Source organism: Myotis yumanensis, unplaced genomic scaffold (assembly GCF_028538775.1).
Source record: "Myotis yumanensis isolate MYYU_CA2020_CCGP unplaced genomic scaffold, mMyoYum1.0.hap1 SCAF_14, whole genome shotgun sequence".
In the NCBI taxonomy this organism is placed as follows: domain Eukaryota; kingdom Metazoa; phylum Chordata; class Mammalia; order Chiroptera; family Vespertilionidae; genus Myotis; species Myotis yumanensis.
In genome coordinates, this window is record NW_027223765.1 from 29,782,843 (window position 1) to 29,807,997 (window position 25,155).

Consider the following 25,155-nt stretch of genomic DNA (forward strand, 5'->3'; position numbering starts at 1 on the left):
TTGTTCTGTCTTTTAGTTGTAATTTTGATGTGATTGTGAGAGGCAGCAAGTACAGGTGTTTATCTGTGCCGCCATCTTGGTTCTCCTATTTTTGATTCTTGCTAAATAATAACCAGGCCCTCCTCCAGTGCCACTGACAGGAGGAGGAGAGTGGGCAGAGGGGGAAGAAAGGTGATCTAGGAGCTCAGTCCTTGGCCCCAGAACCTGGGAACTGTGGTCCTGGCGTGGAGCTCTTACATTCCGAGGGTCAGATCACTTAGCCAGGGACCCTGCATCTTCCTTTGCCCTTAGGGGCCAACTCCTACTCATCTGCCCGAACTGCTTAAATGCCACCTCCAGGAAGCCTCCTCTAACCTCTGCCCACCCCAAGCTGGGTTGGGAGGTGCTCCTGAAGTCCCCAGATGGCCACGTGGCAGCACAGGCAGCACCTCACCTCCCTCCCCACATCACCACCACCACCACCACCACCACCACCACCACCACCACCACCGTCTCCTCTGCTGGGCTGTGAGGACAGGCCTAGACACCTTGCTTTTCACCTGCTCCCAGGCCAGCGCCTGGTGCAGCGCGGGTGCTCAGTAAATATCTGTGGAGGAGAGAGAGAAACAAGGGTGCACATTCTAGGGAGGGAAGTATCAGGGTGACCACGGCAGATGGGACCATGGGTGGGTTTCTGTGTTTATGCCTCAGGAGAGCAGTGGGCATGTTGATTATTTTGGGCAAAACCCAGTGCTGGGAGGGGAGCAGCCTCGCTGCTGCAAGGCCTCTGCTGACCCAGCCCCGGCCTCTCTTCCAGTGCCCCAGGGTCAACGGTGTCCAGGCGCACACCAGCAAGCACAACCGGAGGCAGGTGGTCCTGGACCTGCAGATCTGGTGAGCCTCTTGCCTGGGGGCAGGGGTGGGTCCGGGGCACATTCTGTGGGAACAGCAGTTTGAAGATGGGGTAGCATATAGACACTCTCATTTGCCCCCTCAGAGCAGATATACCCGCAACTGCCCTGGGCTGGAGACTGGGATGGGGAAGAGTTTCAGCAGAAGGGACGGTCCGGGGGAGCCACCACCATCTGACCCCTCAGCCCATGCCTGGCTTCTCCATCAGACCAGGCACTAGGCATGTTCTGGGTACCAAGGCCCAGGAGCTGAGCTTTCCTAGAGGCGAGGGCCAGGTCTGACCTCGACGGTCAGAGCAGCTGCCTCAGAGAGGATGTAGCAAGAGGGAGCACGGGTGACAAGATGCTGGGACATGGGGTGAGTCCCAGGGTGCTCTGCACAGGCTGTGAGACGCCAGCAGGAGAGCTGGGCCCTGTGGCTCCTCGGAAAATGAAAGGATGCAAAGACACATGAGTGACTAGCTGAGCGGGTAGGGCAAGGGCACCGTGTTTGAATGAGGTTTGTAATAGGCCTCGAGTTGGTGAGAAGGGAGATTAAACCCAGGAAGTCTTCCTGGAGGTGGTGAGATTGGAATTGTGTTTTAAAGGAACCAGGATCAACTCCTGAGGTTCTAGAATGTTGCCGTTCCTTTTCAGTGTCCTTATCCCAGAGGCTGCACTGAGGGCACATTGGGAAGACAGGGTCAGCTCTGGGAATGGCCATCCCCAGTTGGGGGCTGTTCTCAAATGTGTTGGTATGGTGACAGCTTTGGGGTCTGGCCCCAGGCACTGCTACAGAGCCTGGTGTGAACAGTTAGGGCCTGTCAGGGTCATCGGGCTTCCCCACCCAGCTTCCTGGGCAGCTCCCGGAGTCCCCAGGCCTTACCCTGACCTTCCAGGGGATACCAGCTCCCCTGCCTGTGCCCTGCAGGTATTTGATGGCGACCGCCCCGCTCCCCTTAGTCTCGAGTCCTTTCACAGGGTCTCCGGACCCTTAGCCTCTGAGGCACTCATTCTGAGCTCCCTGTGCCCATCACTTGGCAGGAGCCACCAGCAGGACTCGGCTCCTGAGAACATTGCCTTTTCCCTCCACCACCCCAGCAACCGCCTGGGTGAGGGCTGGATGTAGGCAGTATGGCTGCTCTGTCCATGGGGAAGAGACCTGGGAAGCAGGGGGGTAGGGGCAGGAGCATAGCCGAGGCAGAGGGCGGGGCCCTGTGTTCCCCAAAAGCCCCTCCTTCACATCCATGGGGTCGTGGGACAAGGTGATACTCAGAGTCATGGTCATCGCGGGCAGAGGTGGGGATGTGCGTGGGACTCCTGGGTGCAGGGGCCTGGGTCAGTGTCTGTGCAGAGCCGAGAAAAGCCGAGGCGGTGAGGGTGACCCTATCTGGGTGAGGCGGGGCTCGGGCTGGGTGGCGCTGGGCAAGTTTCCCACCTTTCTGAGAGATGGACCTGCCCCTCTTCCCAACCTTCCTTCTCCCCTTTCAGCTACATCGGGGACTGCGAGATCAGCGTGGAGCTGCAGAAGATACAGGCTGGTGTGAACGGGATCCAGGTGAGTGGGGCCCGATGGTACTGCCCCCACTCCTGTCCCTGGGGTGGGGTGGGGGTCAGGGCAGGGAAAAACAGGCTCATACTGGAGCAGGCGGCAAAAGGGGGTGGTGACACCAAACAGGCAGGTCACGATTGAGGGATTCCGTGCCCAAGGTCACACGGCCAGGAAGTGACTGCTGGGTCCCCAACCTGCGGCTCAGTCCCAGAGCCCCTCAGCCCATGCCTGCCTGTCTGTAATGTCCCCCCAGAGAGACGTCCGTGGCTCAGGGAAGGCAGAGGTTCTGTGGATGGGGTGATGCGGACCCCGTGCTTGCAAACGGGCAGATCGAGGAGGAGGCGGCAAGGAGCAGAGTGGGAGCCGCGCCTGGGCCCCGCCGGCCGGGAATGGGGCAAGGCTGCAGGCCCTCAGCCCAGCGCCCCCGGAAGGCAGTGGGGGCCAGCTCATGGCCCCTGGGGAGCTGGCCAAAGGTGGCAGGTTTCTGTTTCTGAGCGTGGTCCCTGCGGTGACCACACTCCCCGCAGGTGGGGGGCGGCTGCCCACGCCTGGCGAGCCAGCGGTGCGTGCCCTGGGCATTTGTGTGTGGCATGGGCATCAGTGAGACAGCAGGCGTGGGAAGAAGGGAGGCAGTCCCTCATGGAGCCCTCGGTGCCATCCAGTTGCAGGGCACGCTGCGGGTCATCCTGGACCCCCTCCTGGTGGACAAGCCCTTCGTGGGAGCCGTGACTGTGTTCTTCCTTCAGAAGCCGGTGAGCCCCCCAGGCCCCAGGCAGGCCTGCCCCTCCCCGGGCGGGAGCTCGTGCCTGCTGGGCCCCAGGCGCTGGGCTTGAACCACAAACGGAGATGCCTAAGCCCGCCTAAGCCCGGGCACTCCACACGCCCATCCCGTGAAGTCTAAGGCAGCCTGAGGTACCCGACTCCGCTCTCCCCAAGACCAGCAGCAGCTCGGGGAAGCTGCAGGGCCACTCAGGGCCCACGTGCCCTGGCCACGCCTGCATGATCCTGGCAGGAAGCAGCAGGCCCGACAGCCTGCCCATCCCGAGCGGGCGCCCTCAGCTGGCTGGGCTCTCCGTGTGGTGGGTGTGGGGCGCTGGGCAGAGGGCTCTCGGTCCTGGGCTTCTGGCTCCTTCCAGACTAACAGCCCCTCTGCCCGCAGCACCTGCAGATCAACTGGACAGGCCTGACCAACCTGCTGGACGCGCCGGGAATCAAGTGAGTGCCTGCGAGAGCCGCCCGCAGAGCCAGGGGGGCCTGGGGCTGTGGTCAGTGCCGGGCGCAGTGGTTGCCCTCCTCCCGGCTCCCTGTGAGGAGTGGGGCAGGCACCGAGCCCCCCTCCCTCTGGGGGAAACAGGGTGTGGGAGTGGGAGGCTGACAGCACTGTTTGGCCTCTGCGGGCAGGCTCTGTGCTCAGCACACACATGCGCACACATCACGTATGTGCACACACACGTGTGTGGGAGAGCAGGGAGAGTGGCTCTGATCAGGTGGGATGTCCTAGAGGAGGCCTGTGGACTGAGGCTCCTGGCGCTGTTGGGTAGCAACTGTGACTTTAGACAAATTACGTCACCTCCCTGGGCTCTTCCTCAGTAAAAGTGGAGCCCAGTTCCTCTATCTTGGGGTCCCTGGGAGAACACAGGTGTGTGGTGGTGGCCGAGTGGGTGTGGACACACATGAGTGGTGAGAAGTGTGTGGAGAGAAGCCCATGTGGCCGCCCCCACCGTGGCCACAAGCACAGGCCGGGAGCGGGTGGTGCTTAAAGGGGCACCGGTGAGGAGGAGCTGGTCTGGGAAATCCCTCCTTCCTGGGGCTGGCAGGGAGGGTGCTGCACCCAGAGCCGCAGGCCCCCAGCAGAGAAGGGCTCCAGCCCTGTGTGGACACAGTCCCCGCAGGGAGGGCCGGCTGGGCCGGCCAGGGCACGCACCGCTGGCTCCCAGGCGTGGTCAGCTGCCCCCACCTGCGGGGAGGAATCCTCTTCTAGGGACTGTCCCTGCTCCCTCTCTGGGGGGTGGAGTCAGCCAGCAGAGGAAGGGAATGTGGATGTGATGTCAGGGACCAGAGGGCTAAGGTAGCGACCACTCACCCAGCGTTTACTGGGCACCAGGCACTGTTCTCAGCCCTTCACACATGTAAGTCATCCTCGTAAAATGCTAGGGGGCAGGTGGAATTATCCTCGGGTTAGGGATGAGGAAACTGAGGCCCAGAGCGGTTAGCAGGTTCCCCACGGTCACACAGCCCCTGTGATGCTAACACGGCGTCAGGTCGGCACTCTTAGCTACCATGCTGGGGCGGCAGGCCGGGCTCAGGCTGCACGCTCCCGGGCAGGGCCCACCCTGGCGCTCTGCTCCTGTGCCAGCTCCGGGGACGGGTGGAGGGACAGGCGGCCTGGGGGAGGCAGTGCCACCTCTCACAGCTGATCGTGCCCACCGTCCCAGTGAGATGTCAGACAGCCTGCTGGAGGACCTCATCGCCGCCCACCTGGTGCTGCCCAACCGCGTGACTGTGCCCGTGAAGAAGGGCTTGGATGTGACCAACCTGCGCTTCCCTCTGCCCTGCGTGAGTGCCCGCACCAGCCAGGGCCCAGGGCCCAGAGCTGGGGATAGATGGCTGGAGGGGAATGCATTCTCACGGGGTGGGGTGGGGGGCGCGTGGCACCTCCAGGTTATAGGGTGAAGGCTGAGTCTCGGGACTGACTTGTCCAGTCACCCATCCAGGGTCGGGCGAAGCCCAGGCGGCATTCCTTCCCGGATCCTGGTACCATGCGGCCTGGGTTGGGGACTGGGCAGTCAGCCTGGCCCTAGGAGACTCCAGGAGCTCCCAGCCTCCTTCAGGGACATGAGGCTCCGACTCCATCCTCGGGGTCTACTGGGAAGGAGAATGGCAGAGCCAGGCGGGGGCTTCCTTAGGTGCTCAGCCCCACTGCTCCTCTATCCTGGGCCCAGCTAGGGAGGCCCTGAGGACAGCCGTGGGGCTCCCTACAGAAGGGGCCCTGAGCCCTCAGGGCTGGGAGCCGGGGCCCCCAGGAAAGGGGAAAGTGCGCACTTCACCATCAGCACCAGGCGGGGCATCAGCCTCCTCAGGCCATGAGGGTGAGGGACCGGCTCCTGTCGGCCTTCCCACAGGAGTGTGGCTCCATCCCACCAGGTGAGGCTCAGACTGACAATTCGATGCCACCACCTGCGCCACAGCCACTCACACTCCTCAGGGGTGTCCCACGCCAGCGGTGCTGTCAAGTGGCCGCGACTTAGACTCACTGGGAACTGTTCCTCTGTGTGTGTGGGACACCAGCTGCTCATGAATGTTTATATTGATTTGTTTCACTCCATTTCCTATTTTTAGGGTTTTTTACCTTAACTTTACAATCATATACAAGCATGTGCATGCTTCCAACGTGCAATATAAAGACCGAGTTATAGTTTAAGGAGTCGGGCTTCTAGCCCTTGTCCCTCCACCTACTCTGCCCCTTCTCCCTGGAAGCAGTGGTCCCCCCCCACCCCCCGCCCGATTTCTCACTGTTTGTTTTCTAAGAGGCAGATACGCCCCCGTGTTGGTGTGTGCATATCTGTCCTCAGGTCCCCCTTTCCTCGGCGGACGGCCGCATAGCACTTCCCCCGCTTGCTGCGTCAGGCTGTGTCCTGGGATCTCTCCCTGACTGTGGATGGAGCCCTCGTTCTGGGGCCACCGGTTTCTCCACGTGTGGGCATGCTGCACCTATTTCACCGGTTCCCCACTGACACACAGTTGCGTCTGTGTTTTGCTGGGACAAACAGGCTGTCAGGACATTCTTACAGTATGGCTTTAGGGCTAGAAAGTGGGATGGCTGGGTCCAAGGGAAAAGACATACATACTTATATTTAAAAAGAAATAGTTCCAGGCAGGAAGGCTACTCTTCCCAGTCCTTGGCTCTGTTCTGCCCTAAGACATGGCCTGGGGTGGGGGGTCGGGTGAGACAGGGCTGGGCTTCTAGGAGGCAGGGACCCAGCAGCAAGCAGTGCCCATGGGCTGTATACACCTGGGCACTGGGCAGAAATGACACTGGAGGTCAGTCTGCATGCTGGTTACAGACAGGAAACCTCAGGGGCTTGGTTTGCCCTGGTTATTGGCAGAGCTGAAATGGCTGCCGTGGAAGAAGCCATTCCCAGGGCAGAATGGGAAGGCCAGGAGTGTGGGCGGGCACTGAGGTGCAGTGGACAGAGCTCTGGGCCCTGCCATCACGTGCTGCATGGCCTTGGCCAGGAGGCTGCCGTCTCCCCATCCAGACCCAGGAGAGGGTGAGGTGAGGTGGGGTGGGTGGTGTCTGAGGCTTTGGCCTGATAGTGTGGGCCTCGAGGGCTGGTACTGCCCAGGGAGCAGCGGTGATCCCTGCGCTGGGCATTTCCAGGGGGTGATCAGAGTCCACTTGCTGGAGGCGGAGAAGCTGGCCCAGATGGACCACTTCCTGGGGATCCGAGGCAAGTCAGACCCCTACGCCAAGGTGAGCATCGGCCTGCAGCACTTCCGAAGCAAGACCGTCTACAAGAACCTGAACCCCACCTGGAATGAGGTGTTCGAGGTGAGGGGCTCCTCGGCCACAACTGGCTCCACTCTGGGTCGTGCTGGGGACAGGCGGCCCCTTGCCCTCATGGGCCTCACCTGCCCGTGGGGCAACACTGGCCAAAGGAGTGGGCCTTGGGGCGGGCAGGATGGGCTGCGTATCCCTCTTCCCAAACCCCCCCGTGCTCCCAGAGGTGGGCTGCGGTGGCCCCGGAGGGACAGCTTATAGATACGCTTCCTGTCCCCCCCCTCCCCCCGTCAGCTGTGTTGGAGGCTTTCAAATCAAAGTAAAAGAGGAAACCTTGAGGCAGTCCTGCCCACTCCTCTCAGCCAGAGCCCAACACCAGGGGCTGAAGTTCTCCCTTGAGCTTAACCACACCCCCTACTCCCTGAAGGAGGCCCCATGGCCTGTGAAGTGCCCTGGAGGCTGCACAGCCTGCCAAGCACACCTGCAGCTGCTGTGCCCTGAGCACCCCCATGGGTTGCACTCGCCTCTCCTCCCCACCTGCCGGGGAGGGCCTCTCACAGGAGGGCTTCCCGGGCACTGAGAAGGCCGGCGCCTGCCCGGGCTCCAGCTGGCAGCTGTGGAGCTGAACCTGGCTCCCAGGGGTCACGGGTGAGTCTGCTTCAGCCGCTGCCGTGGCCTGCGGGTCACGTCCCCTCTTTCCTTCCAGTTCTTAGTGTACGAAGTCCCTGGCCAGGACCTGGAGGTGGACCTGTATGACGAGGATCCTGACAGGGATGACTTCCTGGGCAGGTGAGGAGGGCTGAGCTGGGCCTGGGCGCTGGGCCTTCTGTCTCGGGGCCATCCACACCCCCCTCCTCCATGCCTCCCGAGTGTTCCACCCTGGACTCTGGGCCCAAGGGATACAGACGACCCAAGGCTTATGTGCCGCAGGCCCTGTTTTCTGATCTCTTAATAATGTACCAAGTCCCCATTGGGGCAGGGGCAGGGGCAAAGCTGACACGGATGGCAGGTCCCCAGTGTCGGGGAAACCTGGCTACTCAGGGGGCGCACACAGAAACTCAGGGTGTGTGAAGACTGACACGGCCAGGCTGGGGCTGCCTATCCCAACTGCCCACTTCCAGGTCCTATGAAAGCCTTAACCGGAAGTGTTTATTGGAGAACTGAGGTGGCAAAGCAAGAGCCCGACACTGTGTGTCCAGCCTCAGAGGACACTGGCTGAGTGTTTGAGTAAATTTGCCGTCGCCAAACTAGAGGACATTCTGCAGCTTTAAACACTAAGCAGGATCTGCGTATGGACCTGGAGGACGTCGGTTATGTAGTCGGCAGTGGGGCAGGTGGGAGTGACCCTGCAGTTCGAGTCACCTTCCCGGGGGACCCTGTGTGTGTGTGTACGTGTTCATGCACACAGCAGGCTGCTCTCCCTGCTCGTCTCCCAGGGCCGGGACTGGGAGGCTGAAACGAACTTTACACAGAGCTTCATACTCCCGTGTTGTTCAGCCTGTCCCCGTGAACACAGAATTTTAGAAAGAATGAACAAAACAAAGTGGGAGGGGCACAACCTGACAGCCTAAGAACCAGCGCGCAAGCAAATGTTGCTGGTCTTTTTCTCTCATCTTAGTAATTTTCATAATATTGCAGGTTTGAAGTGTGGCTTGTGATTCATATTTTGTGTAACTGATTTCAAGTGTGTTTGGAGCTCAAACACACTTCTAACAGTTACATGCAATTAATTTCCCCCCTGGCTTGAGCCAGGGTAGGTGGGAGGCACGCTGAGAATGTGGGTGTCACTTCTTTGCACACACATGCCAACTGATCCTGTGGAAGGCACTGGGGGCAGTTCTGGAAATGGAGGCATTTGGGGTTGTTACAATGACTGCGGGAAGGGGAGCCATGGCATTTAGAGGGCACGGGACAGGGAAACTGAATTCCTGCAACGCATGGGCAGTGCTGCACAATGAAAAACCATTCCACTCCAATGCCAGTAGCACCATCACTGAGAATTCAGAGCGATGAGTCCAGCATTACCTGCTTATTCCCCTCTGGGGGTGGAAGCCACCTGCCTCTGGGCAGCATGCCCAGAGCAGCCCTGATGGCTAAGACAGTCCCTCCTCCTCGAGCTGAGCGTGGCTTCCCACTGGTTCCCTGGCATGAATAAGATCCTGGGTATTTGAACGTAGATCGGGGTGGGCCGCCACACCGTCCGCTGCTGCCTCCTGGGAGCCGAGCTGACCCCTCCCTGTGTATTCCAGCCTGCAGATCTGCCTCGGGGATGTCATGACCAACAGAGTGGTGGATGAGGTAGTTGTGGTGCAGCCCTCCCTGTGGACAGCCCTCGCAGGTTGCTTCAGCCCAGCTGGTCTATGAAATGGGCCCCTCCCATGCTGAGCCACACATACTGGTCTCCAGGGGCAAGCGCTGGGCGAGACACAGATGGGTCCCAGGAACCTCCAAGGCCTGGGTGGGAAGAAGCTTCCCTGGAATGCCCCGACCAAGGACCTCCAGCGGGGGATGGTCACACTGCAGGGCTGGGCCTGGGCAGGAGGGGTTTTCCATCCCAAATGTAGCACTTCCTCCTAACCCACATGTCCCAGTCCCTCAGCCCAGAGTCTGCGCTGCTTCCCCTTTTCCTCTATTGGGGCCCCACAGGGTCCCAGACCTGAGCTGCCTGTGGAGGGTCAGTAGCACCTCCCTGTCCCTGTCCCCAAGCTTTCCTTTCCCTCATCTCCCCGCAGTGGTTTGTCCTGAATGACACAACCAGTGGGCGGCTGCACTTGCGGCTCGAGTGGCTTTCACTGATCGCTGACCCTGAGGCTCTGACTGAGGTGAGTGCAAGGTGTTGGGGCTCCCTAGCAGAAAGCAGGGCTGGTCACGTGTGGGCTGAGCCCCCAGACCTTGCTTAATCTTCGGGCCAGCCCCACCTTTTAAAGAACCTGCCCCTCAGCCCTGTCTCCACACAGGGCAGCTCCTGGTCTTTCTCTCTCTCCTCTGAGCATCTCAGTCTCCTTCAGGGAAGCTGGGATCCTTAAATGCTGCTGGTGCCTGTCAGCCTAGACCAGTGGTCGGCAAACTGCAGCTGGCGAGCCACATGCGGCTCTTTGGCCCCTTGAGTGTGACTCTTCCACAAAATACCGACTTCTGCGCATGGGCCATGAAGTTTCAATCGTACTGTACATGTGCGCCCGCACGACGGTGGTCGGCAAACTGAGGCTGGTGAGCCACATGCGGCTCTTTGGCCCCTTGAGTGTGACTCTTCCACAAAATACCACGTGCGGGCGTGCGTACAGTGCGATTGAAACTTTATGGCCCATGCGCAGAAGTTGGTTTTCAGCCTGGGCGAGTCTACTTTGAAGAAGTACTGTTGATATTTGGCTCTGTTGACTAATGAGTTTGCTGACCACTGGCCTAGACCACAGGGAAAATCCACCATGTCTGACTTGCACCTGTCGTGCTGCAGTTGGGTCTCAGCGCTGACAGAAAAGCTAGGCTGAGGGATCTTCTCACCAGCCTGGAGGGCAGGGGCTGGCTTCCCTCCATGGGGGACCTAATGAGGTCTGTGTCTGCTTGCAGGACAACGCTGGCCTTTCCACTGCCATCCTTGTGGTCTTCTTGGATAGCGCCTGCAACCTGCCGGTGAGTGGTGACATGGTCAGTGTCACACACCTCCTGCCTGCCTTGTGCCCCCCTTGCTAATGCTCACTTGAAACGGAGATGTCTTCTTGTGCTGCAGAGAAACCCTTTTGACTACCTGAATGGTGAATATCGAGCCAAAAAACTCTCCAGATTTGCCAAGGTGAGAGTGTGTGTGCGGCTGAAAACCTGAGAGCAAGTCAGAACTCCTTTTCCCCAGGGTAACCCCAGCCCCATGTTTTCTGGGCAAGTCTGCGCACACAGCCTGGGTTTGGCAAGAGCTGTCCTTGTCAAATTTCCTGGTGCCAGGCACTGGGCTTGGCAACTCATCCCCCACATTCATTGTGCCCGCGAGACACGATGACCATGTCCAATTTTATTGCCATTTTACAAATAGGACCCGGAAGGTTAAGGCCTGGGTCACACACCTAAGGGAGGAGCTGGAACTTGAATCCACCCTGTGTTTCTCCATAATGCCAGGGAGCCAGAGCCTGTACCCAGCCAGCTCACTGTTCACGGAGGCCCCCCCTGGGGTCAGCCCTGTCCAGGTGCTTGCACAGTGACGGCAGCAGCTGGCTGGCCACAAGTCCCACTGATGCTCCTGAGGGCTGGGAGGTGGGGCGAGGGTGTGCATCTTAGGCTGACACTGATGATGCCACCCTCATTGTGATTTGCCCCCTCACAGAATAAGGTGAGCAGAGACCCTTCTTCCTATGTCAAGCTATCTGTAGGCAAGAAGACATATGTGAGCAAGGTAAGACAGCTTTGTGTGTAGCCATGGGTACGGAAATGGGGGCCCCAGCCCTTCTCAGGGAGAGAAGCAAAAGACAAGGGAATTAGCTTACACTGAATGCCAAGTAGGTGCCAGGACACATTCTAGACACTTTATATTTTATTTAGTCTCCAAAGTAACCTCACAAATAGTTTCATAGTTCACGAATCTGAGGGAGAGAGATCAGTGACTTACCCCAGGGCACATGCTAGAAAGCAGCAGAGCTGGGGTTCAAGTTTAGGCGTGACTCTAAGTCCTTTCCACCACCCCGTCTCCCCGTCCAGCAGCAGAAACCTCCCTCCCAAGTGAGCACTACGCTCACATGACTCTCAGCTCCTTTAAGTCTGGCTGCTCCGCCCTAATGCCTCCCACAAGCGTGTGTGGGTCTGATCATGGGCAGAGGCCACCAGAGGTCCCTGGGGGCTGGAGTGAGAGCACAGGGTATCCTGCTCTGCCCAGCCAGACCCTTTAATGGCCTCTCTTCCTCTGTCCCCAGACCTGTCCCCGCAGCAAGGACCCTGTGTGGAGCCAGGTGTTCTCCTTCTTTGTGTGCAATGTGGCATCTGAGCAGCTGCGTCTCAAGGTTTGCTGGCAGCCGGGCTGTTGGATCAGAGCTAAGAGGTGTCTCGGCCAGGAGGGTGGGAGCTCGAAGTGCACCTCGAGCAGGTTCCCCTGGCCAGTCAGCCCCGCCCCAAGGCCTCCCACATCTCAGGGAGGCTGGTGCCCAAGGTCACTGGGTAAAGGCTGTGGGCACATCCCTCAGGTCCCTTGGCTCTCCCTGTGAAAGCCTGTCTGGCTGTTACACAGCACCCAGAGTGGCCTGTGTTGAAATCTACTCAGGACATTTCTGATGTATTTATTTTAAAATGTTAATTTTCACAAAAGATCTGTGGAAGAGCGAATGGAGGATTAGACAATGACGTGTCTTTACCTGGGGGATCTGGGGCCTCAGCCTGGTGGCGGGTCATGGAGCAGCAGAGCTCACCAGCCCTGAAAGCCCCAGGCCCTTTGTCTCCGACACACTTGCCTTATAGAGACCCTAACTGCCTCTACCCTGAGTCCCTCTCTTCCTGACGGAGGCAGGGAGCAGGCCTGATCCCATTCCCGGTTTTCAGAACAGGACCAGAGGCCAATAGCAGCACAGTACATGCTGACAGAAGTGAATTAGACATGGCCGGGCCGGGCCCAGAGGGTGGTGGTGGTGATTCTCATTTTGCGGCTGGCCCGCTGCTCAGGTCCTGGATGACGACCAGGAGTGCGCTCTGGGAGTGCTGGAGTTACCCCTGTGCCAGATCCTCCCCTATGCAGACCTGACCCTCGAGCAGCGCTTCCAGCTGGACCACTCGGGCCTGGACAGCCTCATCTCCATGAGGCTGGTGCTTCGGGTAACTCTCTCCCTTTCCTCGCCCCCCCTCTTCCCCCGAAAGGTAGGGGGTGGAGCTCTGGTACAAGGTAGATGGCCCCAACACTTAAGTACTTGCTCTATGTTGGGAAGAAGCTAGGAGATGGATTCATATTTTCCATAGTTTTGGAATATTATCAGCCATTACCTCTTCAAATATTGCCTCTCCCATTCTTTTAATCCAGGGGTCCTCAAACTACGGCCCGTGGGCCACATGCAAATACAAATATTGTATTTGTTCCCGTTTTGTTTTTTTACTTCAAAGTAAGATATGTGCAGTGTGCATAGGAATTTGTTCATAGTTTTTTTTAAAACTATAGTCTGGCCCTCCAACGGTCTGAGGGACAGTGAACTGGCCCCCTGTTTAAAAAGTTTGAGGACCCCTGTTTTAATCCTTCCAGAGCCCCTTCCATGCTGAACCTTATCATCTTCATATTTTCTATTTTTTGTCTCTTGGTGCTATATTCTAATTTTTTCAGATCTATCTTCCAGTCCACTAAATCCTTCTTTGGCTATGTCTAATCTGCTCTTTAACCTGTTCATGGTCTTTATTTCATCTTTAGTCATTTGAAAATACTTTTAAGGCATATTACCTGAATTCTATTACCTGAAGATCTTATGATTTGAATTTTGTTTCTGTTGATGCTTTTTCATGATGACTCATTTCTGTGTTTGGCAACTTGGGCTGAAACATGGTCAGTGTTCCTCTGTGAGCTGGACTGAGGTTGTTCACTTCCAAAGAGACACTGCTATTGCTGCAGCCAAGAACCTCAGGAGAACCACAAATATGGGTTCTTTTTTATGTTAATTTAGGTATGGATTTTTAGAGAAAGAGAGGGAAAGAGAAACATTGATTTGTTGTTCCACTTATTTATGCATTCGTTGGTTGACTCTTGTATGTGCCCCGACTGGGGGTTGAACCTGCAGCCCTGGCATATTGGAACAACACTCCAACCAACTAAGCTACCCAGCCATGGCCTATGTTAATTTTTAACTTTGGGTTTCAAGACACCACAGATAGTGTAAATTCATATGAGAGAGGCCTACAGGTGCCCTATTGTTAGAAAAGACTTAATTTCCCCCCAACCAGATTCAGGCTGAGACAGACATGTGTCCTGTCATTAGGTTTTGCTGGTGGGTGGAATGTGTATCCTAGGCTACTTTTTCACTAAAGAGATCCCACCTTCATAGGTTCTACTTCAACTCCCAGTCTCACACTGACCAAGGCCTCTTTTCCTAATCCCTTGGATTCCACGGTTGATAAATGACCCTCAGAAAGCTTAACCTTTATTTTTTAGTTTTCTCCTCCCTCCCCCGCCCCCCCCCCTTTTTTTTAAGCCCTAGGGACTTTACTTTCTTTGTGATTTTGGCTATTTAAAAGGATGTTTATTTAATTGGGGCATTCCTAACAGGATGTTTTTCAGAATATTTTAACCACCATATTGCTAGAAATGGAAACCCTTAGCAAGGGTCCTGATAAATAATGAAGGGAAAAGAGGAAATGCAATGGCTAAAGTTTGAAAATTTGGTGCTAGGGCCACAGACGTATGTGTGGATAGAAAACACATTTTAGGAAAGTAATGGTGAATAGGTGACAGTTGGAAAACGACCATATCCAGAAGGCAGCTGGTGATGTGTGTGAAGGTTAAGGGGAGGGAAGACTGAGGTACAGGCCTGGGAGTTGCATGCTGAAAGTGCAACTCTCGTGCAGCTAGTATGAGTACAGCAAGGAGGGACCAGGACTGAGTCTTCATGAAAACCCACAAGGGAGGCAGGAGGAAGAGGGAAGATAGAGAAGTACTGGTCAGAAGGGGCAAGGCCGAGAGAGGTTAAGGAAAACATGGTCTGGAGGGAAAATTGTATTGGGCAGTCAGGAAGGAATTGGGAGCTTTGAGAAAACTGTTCCTCCCAGAAAAAAAAGAGAAGAAACCATTTCCCAGAGGTTAAGGTGAGAGGAAAATGGAAGTGGTGGGCTCAGCCCATAAACAACCCTGTCATTTGCTTGCAGTTCCTACGTGTGGAAGAGCGAGAGATGGGGAGCCCATACACAGGACCTGAAGCCCTAAAGAAAGGCCCTCTGTTCATTAAGAAGGTGGCCACCGATCAAGGTCCCAAAGATCCACCCCAGGGAGAGGGTCCTTCAGACTTGCCCTGCCCCCCAGACCCTGCTTCTGGTACCAAGGAAGCCTCCAAGAGCACCACGACAGCCACCAGTGCCACCACTGCTGCCACTGAGCCCACACCTCAAGCGACAGGCCCAGAGCCGAAAGGCAAGGACAGTGCCAAAGGTTTCTGTGAGCCCATGGGGGAGAAGAAGAGTTCGACTTCCATCTTCCTGACTGTCCCAGGCCCCCACTCTCCAGGGCCCATCAAGTCACCCAGACCCATGAAATGCCTTGCCTCCCCATTCGCATGGCCACCCGCGAGGCTGGCTCCCAGCATGTCCTCACTCAACTCCCTGGCCACTTCCTGCTTTGACCTGACAGATATCAGCCTCACCATTGAGTATGCACTTCTTTGCTTAATCTTTTCTAAGATCACCTGCCTGAAAAATAACTCCCTGGAGGGAAAAGTAGATATGAACTTACTTTTCTGTTCAAGTTCTGGTTTTTCACAGAATGGCTTCACGAGAGGCAGCATGGCGTGGTAGAAAGAACCCAGGGGTGGGGTGGGGTGGGGTGGAGGGGAGAGCAAGTGAGCACATGTACACCAGTCTATATACAAAACTGTAAATAGACCCTGGACTTTGGCTGTTTCAGCAGAAATCTTCCCTGAATTCTGAAGTTACACAGGGATAATATGAAATTATGTAATCAATGACTGCCACTTAAGTGCTTATGATGGGGATAGTGCATTATTTAATTCCATTTTCACAATAACCTTATGAAATAGAACTTATTATCCTAAAAGTCAACTCACCCAAGGTCCCACAAGCAGTCACGCTGTAAGGCAGGTCCCACTCAAGCGCTCATGCTCTTCCTATGGTAAAGCAGGATCATTACACGTGAATGTGGGATGGAACTGACATCCAACTGAAGAATTTTTAAATTAACCCATGTTCCGAAAGCAGGACATGCTTTGTCTTGGGGATAGGGAGAGAGGCCAACACTTGTAAAGGCAAGAGAAGTGACCAGCCCTTTCTTTGCAGGGGCAGGGATTTCAGGCCGCGGAGGCTGGGCGAGATTCAGCTCACGGTGCGTTACATATGTCTGCGGCGCTGCCTCAGCGTGCTAATCAACGGCTGCAGGTAAAGACCCAAAATGGAGGGGGGCACTTGGCAGAGATGGGCAGCCCCAAGATACTAGTAGACAATACAATGGGAACCAGTGAGGTTTGAAGGCTGTCTTGCTGTGAGTGACAAGGTCCTCAATGGTGTTGATGGGCTCAAGCCAAGGGCTTTGCTCAGAAGCAAGCGCTGCCAAACTGTCTGGGGTAGTGGAAGTCAGTACATTTTCTCAACTTCCTTTAGATGGAAAGGATTTAGCTGTACTCCAAACTACACGAAAACTCATGTTGTCAAAACCATGCATCGGATGTTTTGTCCTCCCAATTCTACAGACTTTTGCTTTGTTGGTCATCTAGACTCCTGGGCATTTTTATCCTCAAGGGCACCTAAAGCTCAATAGCTAGTACAGCTTTCTCCACATGAGTGTTTTCAATGTTTGAAAATCAGGACCTTTTTTCTTTAATGTCTTTGAAACCAAATCAGAAACCTGACACGCTGTACCAGCAGTGGAGTTGATCCTTATGTCCGTATCTACTTGTTGCCAGAAAGGAGGTGGGCAAGTCGTAAGAAGACCTCAGTGAAGCGGAAGACCGTGGAACCCTGGTTCGATGAGACGTAAGTGGTCCAGTCGGCCTGCCCAGAGTGCCTCGCCCACTCAGGTACTTGCTGAGCACCTGTTGTGTGCCTGGCAGTCTGCCGGATCATGTGAAGGGCTAGGGTTGAACAGGACAACATGGTCTATGCCTTCATGAAGCTTCTATATACTTTAGGGGAAGAAAAGAGTTGCCAGGGCGGTTTAGCAAAACAGCTGACTACTTACTTGGTCATAGGAGCTAAAGTATTCCTGATTATGTAATATTCCACACCTTTAAATGAAGCCTCTTTGGCAAGAAAAGGATTTTAATCTGGTTAAATATATTTTCTTTGAATCTGTGTTAGAGCAGAAGTTAAAAATAAACATAAAATTTTCTCTAAAGCAAGTCCTTTGGCCTCTCTTCCCTCCTTCAACAAAGCATAGGAGACAGATACCCTCAATACCTTGTCCACCCATGTCCTTGGGGACATTGCTTGTTTTCGATGGCTTTGTGGGGGTAAGTCTTAACCATTTTTTATTTCAAGTGGGCCTCAAGGTACAGAAATAAAAATCTCATCATTGCTTCCTTCTTCAGAATCCTGAGAAGACATTTCTAGCCAGCCAAGGAAGATATACCTGATAATTTTGGTTTTCTCTTATCTTAGAAAAACTACCCATTTTAGCTTTTACTTCCCTTGACTATGGGACCAGACAGAAAATCAATAAGGCAACATTGACCTTAACAAGTATATACAGAACATTCCATCCAAAGCAGCTGAATATAGGTACGTTCTCAAATGCATATGGAACACTCCTCAGGATAGATCATGTTAGACCACTAAAGTCTTAATTTAGGAAGACTGGAAAAGATGCCCCATATGATTTCAATCAAATGGCATGAAATCAGAAATTAATTAAAAGAGGAAAACTGGACAGTTCACAATTATGTGGAGATTAAACAATGTGTTATTGAACAACCAATGGGTCAACAAAGAAATCAAGAGAAATGAAAATGGAATGCAACAAAAGCAGTTCTAAGTGGGAAGTTCATAGCGATAAATCTCTAAATGAATAAACGAGATCAAAGCCCAAAGTTAGAAGGAAAGAAAAAGATCAGAGTGGGAATAAATGAAATAAACTAAAAGGACAATAGAAAAGATAAAACTAAGCTGGTTCTTTGAAAAGATAAAGTTGATAAACCTTTAGCTAGACGTAACAAGGAAAAAAGACAAAATAAAATCAGAAAAAAGAAACATTACAAATGATACCACAGAAATATATATATTATTGATTTCAGAGAGATAGAAATATCAATGATGAGAGAGAATCACTGATCAGCTGTATGCCCCCCCCACCGGGGATTTGAGCCGTGAACTCCTGGTTCGTAGGTCAGTGCTCAACCACTGAGCCAGGCTGATACCACAGAAATAGAAAGGATCATAAAAGACTACAATTATACACCAACAGATTTAACAACTTAGAAGAAATGGGTAAATTCCTAGATACATACAACCTACCAAGGCAATCATGAAGAAATAGAAAATCTGAATAGACCAATTACTAGTAAGGATTTTGAATCAGTAATATCATCTCAATAGAAGCAGAAAAAGCATTTCACACACATTCATTCATAATGAAAACTCTCAACATAACAAAGGCCATATATGACAAGCCCACAACTGATAGCATGTTCAATGATAAAAAGCTTTAAACCTTCTAAGATCAGGAACAAGACAAGTATGCTATGCTCATTCTTGTCACCTTTATTCAACATAGTACTGGAAGTCCTAGCCAAAGCAATCAGGCAACAAAAAGAAATAAAAGGCCCCCAAATTGGAGAGAAGTAAAATTGTTACTATTTACTGATGACATACTATACATAGAAAATCCTAAAGAATCCACACAAAAAACTGTTGAAACTAATCAACAAATGTAAGAAAGTTACAGGATACAAAGTCAATATACAAAAATATGTTGCATTTCTGTACACTAATGAACAGGGGATAAATTAATCCCATTTAAAATATTATAAAGAATAAAATACCTAGGAATAAATTTAACCAAGAAAGTGAAAGACCTGTAGATTGAAAACTATAAGACATTAATGAAAGAAATTGAAGGGGACATAAATAAATGGAAAGATAGTTTGTGCTCATGAATTGAAAAATTAATACTATCCACAGCAATCTACAGATTCAACAGAATCCCTATCAAAATCCCAAGTATATTTCATAGAGATAGAATAAACAATCCTAAAATTTGCATGAAACTATAAAAGACCCAAAGCAACCTTGAGAAAGAACAAAGCCAGAGGCATCACACTCCTCAATTTCAACTACTAGTATATTACAAAGCTACAGTAATCAAACAGAATGTTACTGGCATAAAAACAGACACACAGATCAATGGAACAGAATAGAGAACCCAGAAATAAACCCACACCTATATGATCAACTAATATTCAACAACAGCACCAAGACCACAAAGCACAATAGTCCAATGACTTAAGAGAGGCAAACAGGCTCTTGACACTTCCAGGACAATGATTATGTATGCCAGTGATGCACTGAGTATCTGCTATGAGCCAATACTGTTCTATAAGCTATTCTTAATAGTCTATATATCTTCTGTTTCAAAAGTAGGAAAATGGATGAGACACTTTCAATGAAAATATGTAACTCTGATTTCCTGACTTTTTGCTTCTTAAAGATTTGAATTTTTTGTTCCCTTGGAAGAAGTACAGAAGAGGTCACTAGACGTTGCAGTGAAAAACAGTAGACCACTTGGCTCACACAGAAGGAAGGAGCTAGGAAAAGTAAGTACAAGAACAAGAGTTCCTTGGGAATGGCACCCTTGTAGAAATTTTGATTGGATCATTTAACTGTTATCAGAACTGAATTCAAGGAAGTCATGGCCTCATTAGGAGATTTTGGGTGTGTTTCTTAAAATATTCTTGAAACTAAGTGATGTAGATGAATAAATTAATATGATAAATCCTACTGTAAAAAACTCAAGAATATCCCAATTCATTATTGCATAAGTGTTTGAACATCTACTATGGTATTAAGTATTGTTTCTGTATATTTTTCTATACATATAGCATTGTTGTAAAGCTAGGATCTTATTACGTCAATATTTTTGTGATGATAGGATTTTGCTTCAAGTAGTAGAGGAAATAGAATCTTCAGAAAGATGCCAAGGGGAGACAAAGAAGAATTATATTTGTACAATACCTCATAGTTGTATTCTAATAAACATCTCCTTATGCTCATCTTTTTAAAGCCCACTTCTATGAAGTAGGTGATATTATCCCCATTTTTACAGTTGAGGCAACTATGGTGTCTTGCTTTAGATTATGATCAGTTAATGAGTAAAGGCAAGCTGTTCTCTTTCTGTAACATTCATATAGACATTCTGGGGTATACAGCAATTCACCTCCCCAGGACAATGAGGTCACTGTCCTTCTGGAGAGGTTCCATGTTGAAAGCCAAATAGACCTTTTTATGATCAATTCCATTTATCCCAGTATGTTTCCATTTAGTGCAACATTTTTTAAAGGGAACTGATTTATTTGTGATTGTTTAGGTGCTGATTGATTTATCAAAAGAAGATCTGATTATGGGCTTCTCACAATGGTAAGTGAGCCCTTTCATTTTATCACGTTAATAGTCTCATTTGCCCATATTCTCTCTCCAAAGTTTTTCTCTTCTCAGAACATTTCAGTTCCTTTGATTGAGGAGGAAGGCTGATTATCAATCACCTTTACTATCTGCAGATCTCACTTACCTAAAGGATCTGTCAGCTCTAGCCTTAATCCTGGCTTATAAAGAGATGGGTTCTGCTGGTCCCATACAGACCCATGCAAGCTAGACTGTCCTGATGCTATCACAACACACTCTCAATACTAACATAAATCCAAACCCAATTGTCTTACAGGTATGAGCTCACTCCAGATGGACAGCCCAGAAGTTGATGATGAGCAACATAATCACCTTTATATTAAAATGTGTATATATGTATAGTTTGTAATTTAATTCAGAACAACCATTTGAAAATATATATACATACATTCTTGTGTGAATTTAACTGGATAGTATTAGAAAGAGGTAAACATAAGTAAAAGCCAGAACTACTCTCTCGGTTGGATTTAATTGTTCAAATCCCAAAAGAAATGGGGTATTCATGGCTAATCAATTATTAGAACCTCAGCAGTGATTTTTTTCACTTTTGATAGGTAATTATAGACCATCGGACTTAGGCCTTGCCTGAATGTATGTGTCAAAAGTGACCTATCTCAGGCATAGGGGGTGGGGAGGAGGCTTCTTTTATGAGACTAAAAGGTGACCGACCTCCAAATTGCCAAAAGATAACACTACCTAAGCCCACTGCCATCTCTGGTACTCCTCTGCCTGGGGATTTATTCCAGTATCTGAATTGGAACTAAAATGTATTTTTTTCTGATGGGGGGAACAGTGATATACCTAAACACCTTGAGTTAAATACTCCAGTGTGGATGGCCTGGGACCAAACTCCAGCATGGGGCATTATTTCCATAGGAAATGCAGGCCAGGTTCCAGACTCAGGTCTATGTCTGCACTCCCCTAGCAGAGCTGGACTCTGCTGCAGTCGGTGCCAGAGGGGCTTTCTGTATCCTCTCAGACAGATGTGCAAATTCAGCTTCACTTTTCTAAGAGACAGCTGGTTCCTCTAATAACATGTAAAAAGCAAACCATGTAAACTGTGTATTTAAATAAGTGCCTCGTAGAGAGCAGAGTGGTGCAGCGGAAGCATGCTGGGCCCATAAATAAGTGCCTCTTTTGCATTTCAAACTATAAAACCAAATATTCTTGTTCTCGGCTGTGCCTAGAGCTGTTATGAAGGTCACGTCCTTGTCTCTTTTATCCACTCAGACAATGCCCCGTTGCCATCAGTTTTCTCTCCCTGCTACTGCATTCGCTGCAGCTTTTCTAAGAATAGTAACATCTTAAAGCACAGTTTACTGTTATTCTCATTTATAAATTATCTATGATTTTCTCTTCTCTATAAGGTTAAAGCCCATTTGCCTTTTAAACCTAACATAATCTAATCTCCAGTTTTTTGCTATTTTATTTGCTCTATTCTAGAATAGTCCAAATATTACCTCCTGCTTATTAAAACCCTACTCAGCTCTTAAAGGCCTATCTCAAATCCACCTCCTCAACTAGGCCAATCCACACTGAAATGGCCTCTCCCCACCACCTATAGTATAGCAATACTGTCAATACTGTGCATTTTTCATTTTAACAATTCCCTGCTTGTTACATTTAATTTTAAAAAGTTTACTGGGTATCTATATGCTAAGCAACTGCTTGTATTGTGTTTGGTATTTTTTGTTTCCATTTACTCTCCAATTGAACTATAGAGGAACTTCGGTTCTTGAACTTAATTCATTCTGGAAGGCTGTTAAAGGAGTGATTTGTTCGAAAACTGAATCATTTTTCTCATTAGAAATAATGTAAATTCAATTAATCCATTCCAGACCCCCAAATGATTCACTGCTTTAATCTTTCTTATATACAGTACATGTCTAATGTACTTTTTAATCTATAAGCACTTATTTTCTTAAACTTATCAAACCACCCCCTACTAGCCTTAAATGAATCACTTTCAGGTCAGCATGCAGCATCTTTATTTGTTCATTTATCACTGCCTCCGAAATGGCTGTCACTAACTGCTTTTTGTTTATCCAAATCAACCGTTTTTCTACCTCTTGGCCTCCTTTATGTCTTAAAATTGTGCTAATCAATGACTTCCCCAGCAACAAAAGCATTATCTCTTTGTTGCCTGAGCCTTTCATGCTGAGACCTCAGCATGAAAGGGTTTGTCAGGTTGAAAACCGAAGTTTGGTTCCACAACCTAGACATTTTTTCTGTGAGCAACTTGGTCAAGAGCAGAATTGCTGGAGTTGGGAGACATTGGAGAAATGAGTTTTGACTATATAAGCTATTTGAATTGATTTTCACCTCCATCATCCAAGATTATGCTAAATACATGGTAGATGTGTAATTTATTTCTGCTGAGATTTCCATCTTGAATGGCAAATTCTCATAATAAAATGGGGCAACTGATGCCTGTCCTATCTACCTCACAATTGCATTGTCATGTTCATTAAGTAGACTTGAAAATGGTGAAGTAAAAGGGAATGTTACCAGATATCATATCCTGAAATCTGGCAACCCTAAAACAACGGATCAAAATGGCAAAGCAGACAAGTAAAAACCTATCTTTCCTCTTCCAAACACATAGAAAACCTAGTTCAATGGTTCTCAATCTTCTGGCCCTTTAAATGCAGTTCCTCATGTTGTGACCCATCCATAAATTATTTTCGTTGCTACTTCATAACTATAATGTTGCTACTGTTATGAATCGTAATGTAAATATCTGATATGCAGGATGGTCTTAGGCGACCCCTGTGAAAGGGTCGTTCGACCGCCAAAGGGGTCGCGACCCACAGGTTGAGAACCGCTGACCTAGTTAAAGCATGAACATTTATTTTAAACATGGTTGATTAAAAAGTAACACAGGTAAGGTTAAAGAGGCAATCTAAAGCAATGTATCGGAGTTGAAGGGGTGTTTAAGTGTTGAAGGGAACCTGAATTTTAGCATACACTAGCCAGGAGACAAGGCTACTTACTTTCTCTGTGAGGGACAAGGAGCCTGAAAAATTTAGTGTCATCAAGAAAAGACCTTTTCAATAAAGACAAGGAATTGGTTGTCAGCAATGGGTGAAAACAATCAGCTAATCTCCCTTATGGGTTCACAGGATCTAAAGTTAACACAACTGACTTGGTATGGGAATCCCCCAAACTTGAAACTTATGTGAAAATTGGTTTTGAACCTGGAACCATGTGAAGCCCTGTAAGAGGCAACCACAAAACTGGCCCTTAGGGTTGCCATTCCCATCCAGGGCACGTGTGGACCACTGCAGCAGATAATTCCCCTAAAGCAGTGGTTCTCAACCTTCCTCATGCCGCGGCCCTTTAATACAGTTCCTCATGTTGTGGTGACCCCCAATTTCATTGTTACAAATTGAACATAATTAAAGCATTGTGATTAATCACAAAAACAATATGTAATTATATATGTGTTTTCCGATGGTCTTAGGCGACCCCTGTGAAAGGGTCGTTCGACTCCCAAAGGGGTTGCGACCCACAGGTTGAGAACCGCTGGCCCTAAAGGGAAGCTCACTGGATAAATTATAAAAAGTATAATTTACAAATATGAAGCAGATTAAACAAAAATGGCCAGATGTATTTCAGCAAGAATTCAGAAGTGGTGTGTGGGAAACAGTAGCGAGTAAAGAAATCTGCAAAATATGTTGGTAACCCTAAGTCTTGATTGTTTAAAAACATACACAAGCCAAACAACTTGGGGTATATTAGACTAAATGTGAAAGGCAAAACTATATAGCTATAAGATAATATAAGAAAATAACATTACAACTTGTGACTACAGAAAGATTTCCTAAGACATGAAGAGCACTAACTATAACTATCAAAATTAGATTCTGCAGTTCATAAAAAAGAAATATAAATGGCCAATAACCAAGTAAAAAGATGCTTACCTTCATTAGTAACAACACAAATAGACATTAAAATAACAGCTCTATACACTAGTCTGGAAAAAAAGTTTAAAAACTGATTTACTTGGTATTGGTCAGGATATGGAAAAGTAGGAACTCCTTTACAGATGTTGGGAGTATAAACTGGTGCAACAAATTTGGAAAATAGCTTGGCACTTTCTTCTAAAACTGCAGATACACAGTCCCTATTAAAAGTAGCCACACTTGCCCTCGCCGGTTTGACTCACTGGATAGAGTGTCGGCCTGGGGACTGAAGAGTCCCGGGTTCGATTCTGGTCAAGGGCATGTACCTTGGTTGCAGGCACATCCCCAGTAGGGGGTGTGCAGGAGGCAGCTGATCAATGCTTCTCTCTCATTGATGTTTCTAACTCTCTATCCCTCTCCCTTCCTCTCTGTAAAAAAATCAATAAAATATATTAAAAAAAAAAAAAAGTAGCCACACTATCATCCCAGAGCCTCCATTCACATTGTTACCTATAGAAATAGTACTACCTCCATTTGTACAGTACACAGCCTCTGTGGCTACATATAGAGGTGTTTTCCCCTAAGATCCAGCAGTTTTACTTCTTGGATATCGATTCTAGAAAACTTGCACACAAGTGTACAAAGTTCCATGTACAAGAATTTTCATAGCAGCAGTTCATAGTAGCTAAGAACTAGAAACAACCTAAATATCAATCTCCAGTAGAACAAATGGATTATAGAATATTCATAGAGGAATACTAGACAGCAATGAAAACAAATGGCCTAGACTTACACAACAACATGGATGTACAGTAAAAACATAGTACTGACCAAAATAAGCAATGTTAAAAATACACACATGATTCCATTTTTATAAAGTTCAAAACTAGGCAAAATTCAACTACCTTGGTTTAGGCATACAAACAAAAATGATCAAACTATTTTTACAAAATAAACACTTCCTTACCTCTAATGGTGGGTGGGGAGGCCTTTTGGAGTGCTTGTGATGTTCTATTTTTTGGTTGTTGCATGGTGTTCACTTTATAA

General features: G+C 49.8%; 1 protein-coding gene across 1 annotated transcript in view; it reads left to right on the forward strand.

Annotated features, from left to right (window-relative positions):
• Positions 1-20,604, forward strand: part of ESYT3 (extended synaptotagmin 3) — a 40,769-nt gene extending 20,165 nt beyond the window's left edge. The window contains exons 4-23 of the mRNA XM_070391469.1: positions 797-873; positions 2,361-2,427; positions 3,084-3,173; positions 3,581-3,636; positions 4,857-4,977; positions 6,803-6,973; positions 7,629-7,711; positions 9,172-9,220; positions 9,655-9,744; positions 10,490-10,552; positions 10,650-10,712; positions 11,235-11,303; positions 11,818-11,904; positions 12,557-12,706; positions 14,732-15,228; positions 15,872-15,970; positions 16,433-16,564; positions 19,233-19,338; positions 20,109-20,158; positions 20,460-20,604. Coding sequence (XP_070247570.1) covers positions 797-873; positions 2,361-2,427; positions 3,084-3,173; positions 3,581-3,636; positions 4,857-4,977; positions 6,803-6,973; positions 7,629-7,711; positions 9,172-9,220; positions 9,655-9,744; positions 10,490-10,552; positions 10,650-10,712; positions 11,235-11,303; positions 11,818-11,904; positions 12,557-12,706; positions 14,732-15,228; positions 15,872-15,970; positions 16,433-16,564; positions 19,233-19,338; positions 20,109-20,158; positions 20,460-20,496 — 2,157 coding nt within the window. The 3' untranslated portion in view covers positions 20,497-20,604. The remainder of the gene's footprint in view (positions 1-796; positions 874-2,360; positions 2,428-3,083; positions 3,174-3,580; positions 3,637-4,856; positions 4,978-6,802; positions 6,974-7,628; positions 7,712-9,171; positions 9,221-9,654; positions 9,745-10,489; positions 10,553-10,649; positions 10,713-11,234; positions 11,304-11,817; positions 11,905-12,556; positions 12,707-14,731; positions 15,229-15,871; positions 15,971-16,432; positions 16,565-19,232; positions 19,339-20,108; positions 20,159-20,459) is intronic.
• Positions 20,605-25,155: the final 4,551 nt, after the last annotated feature.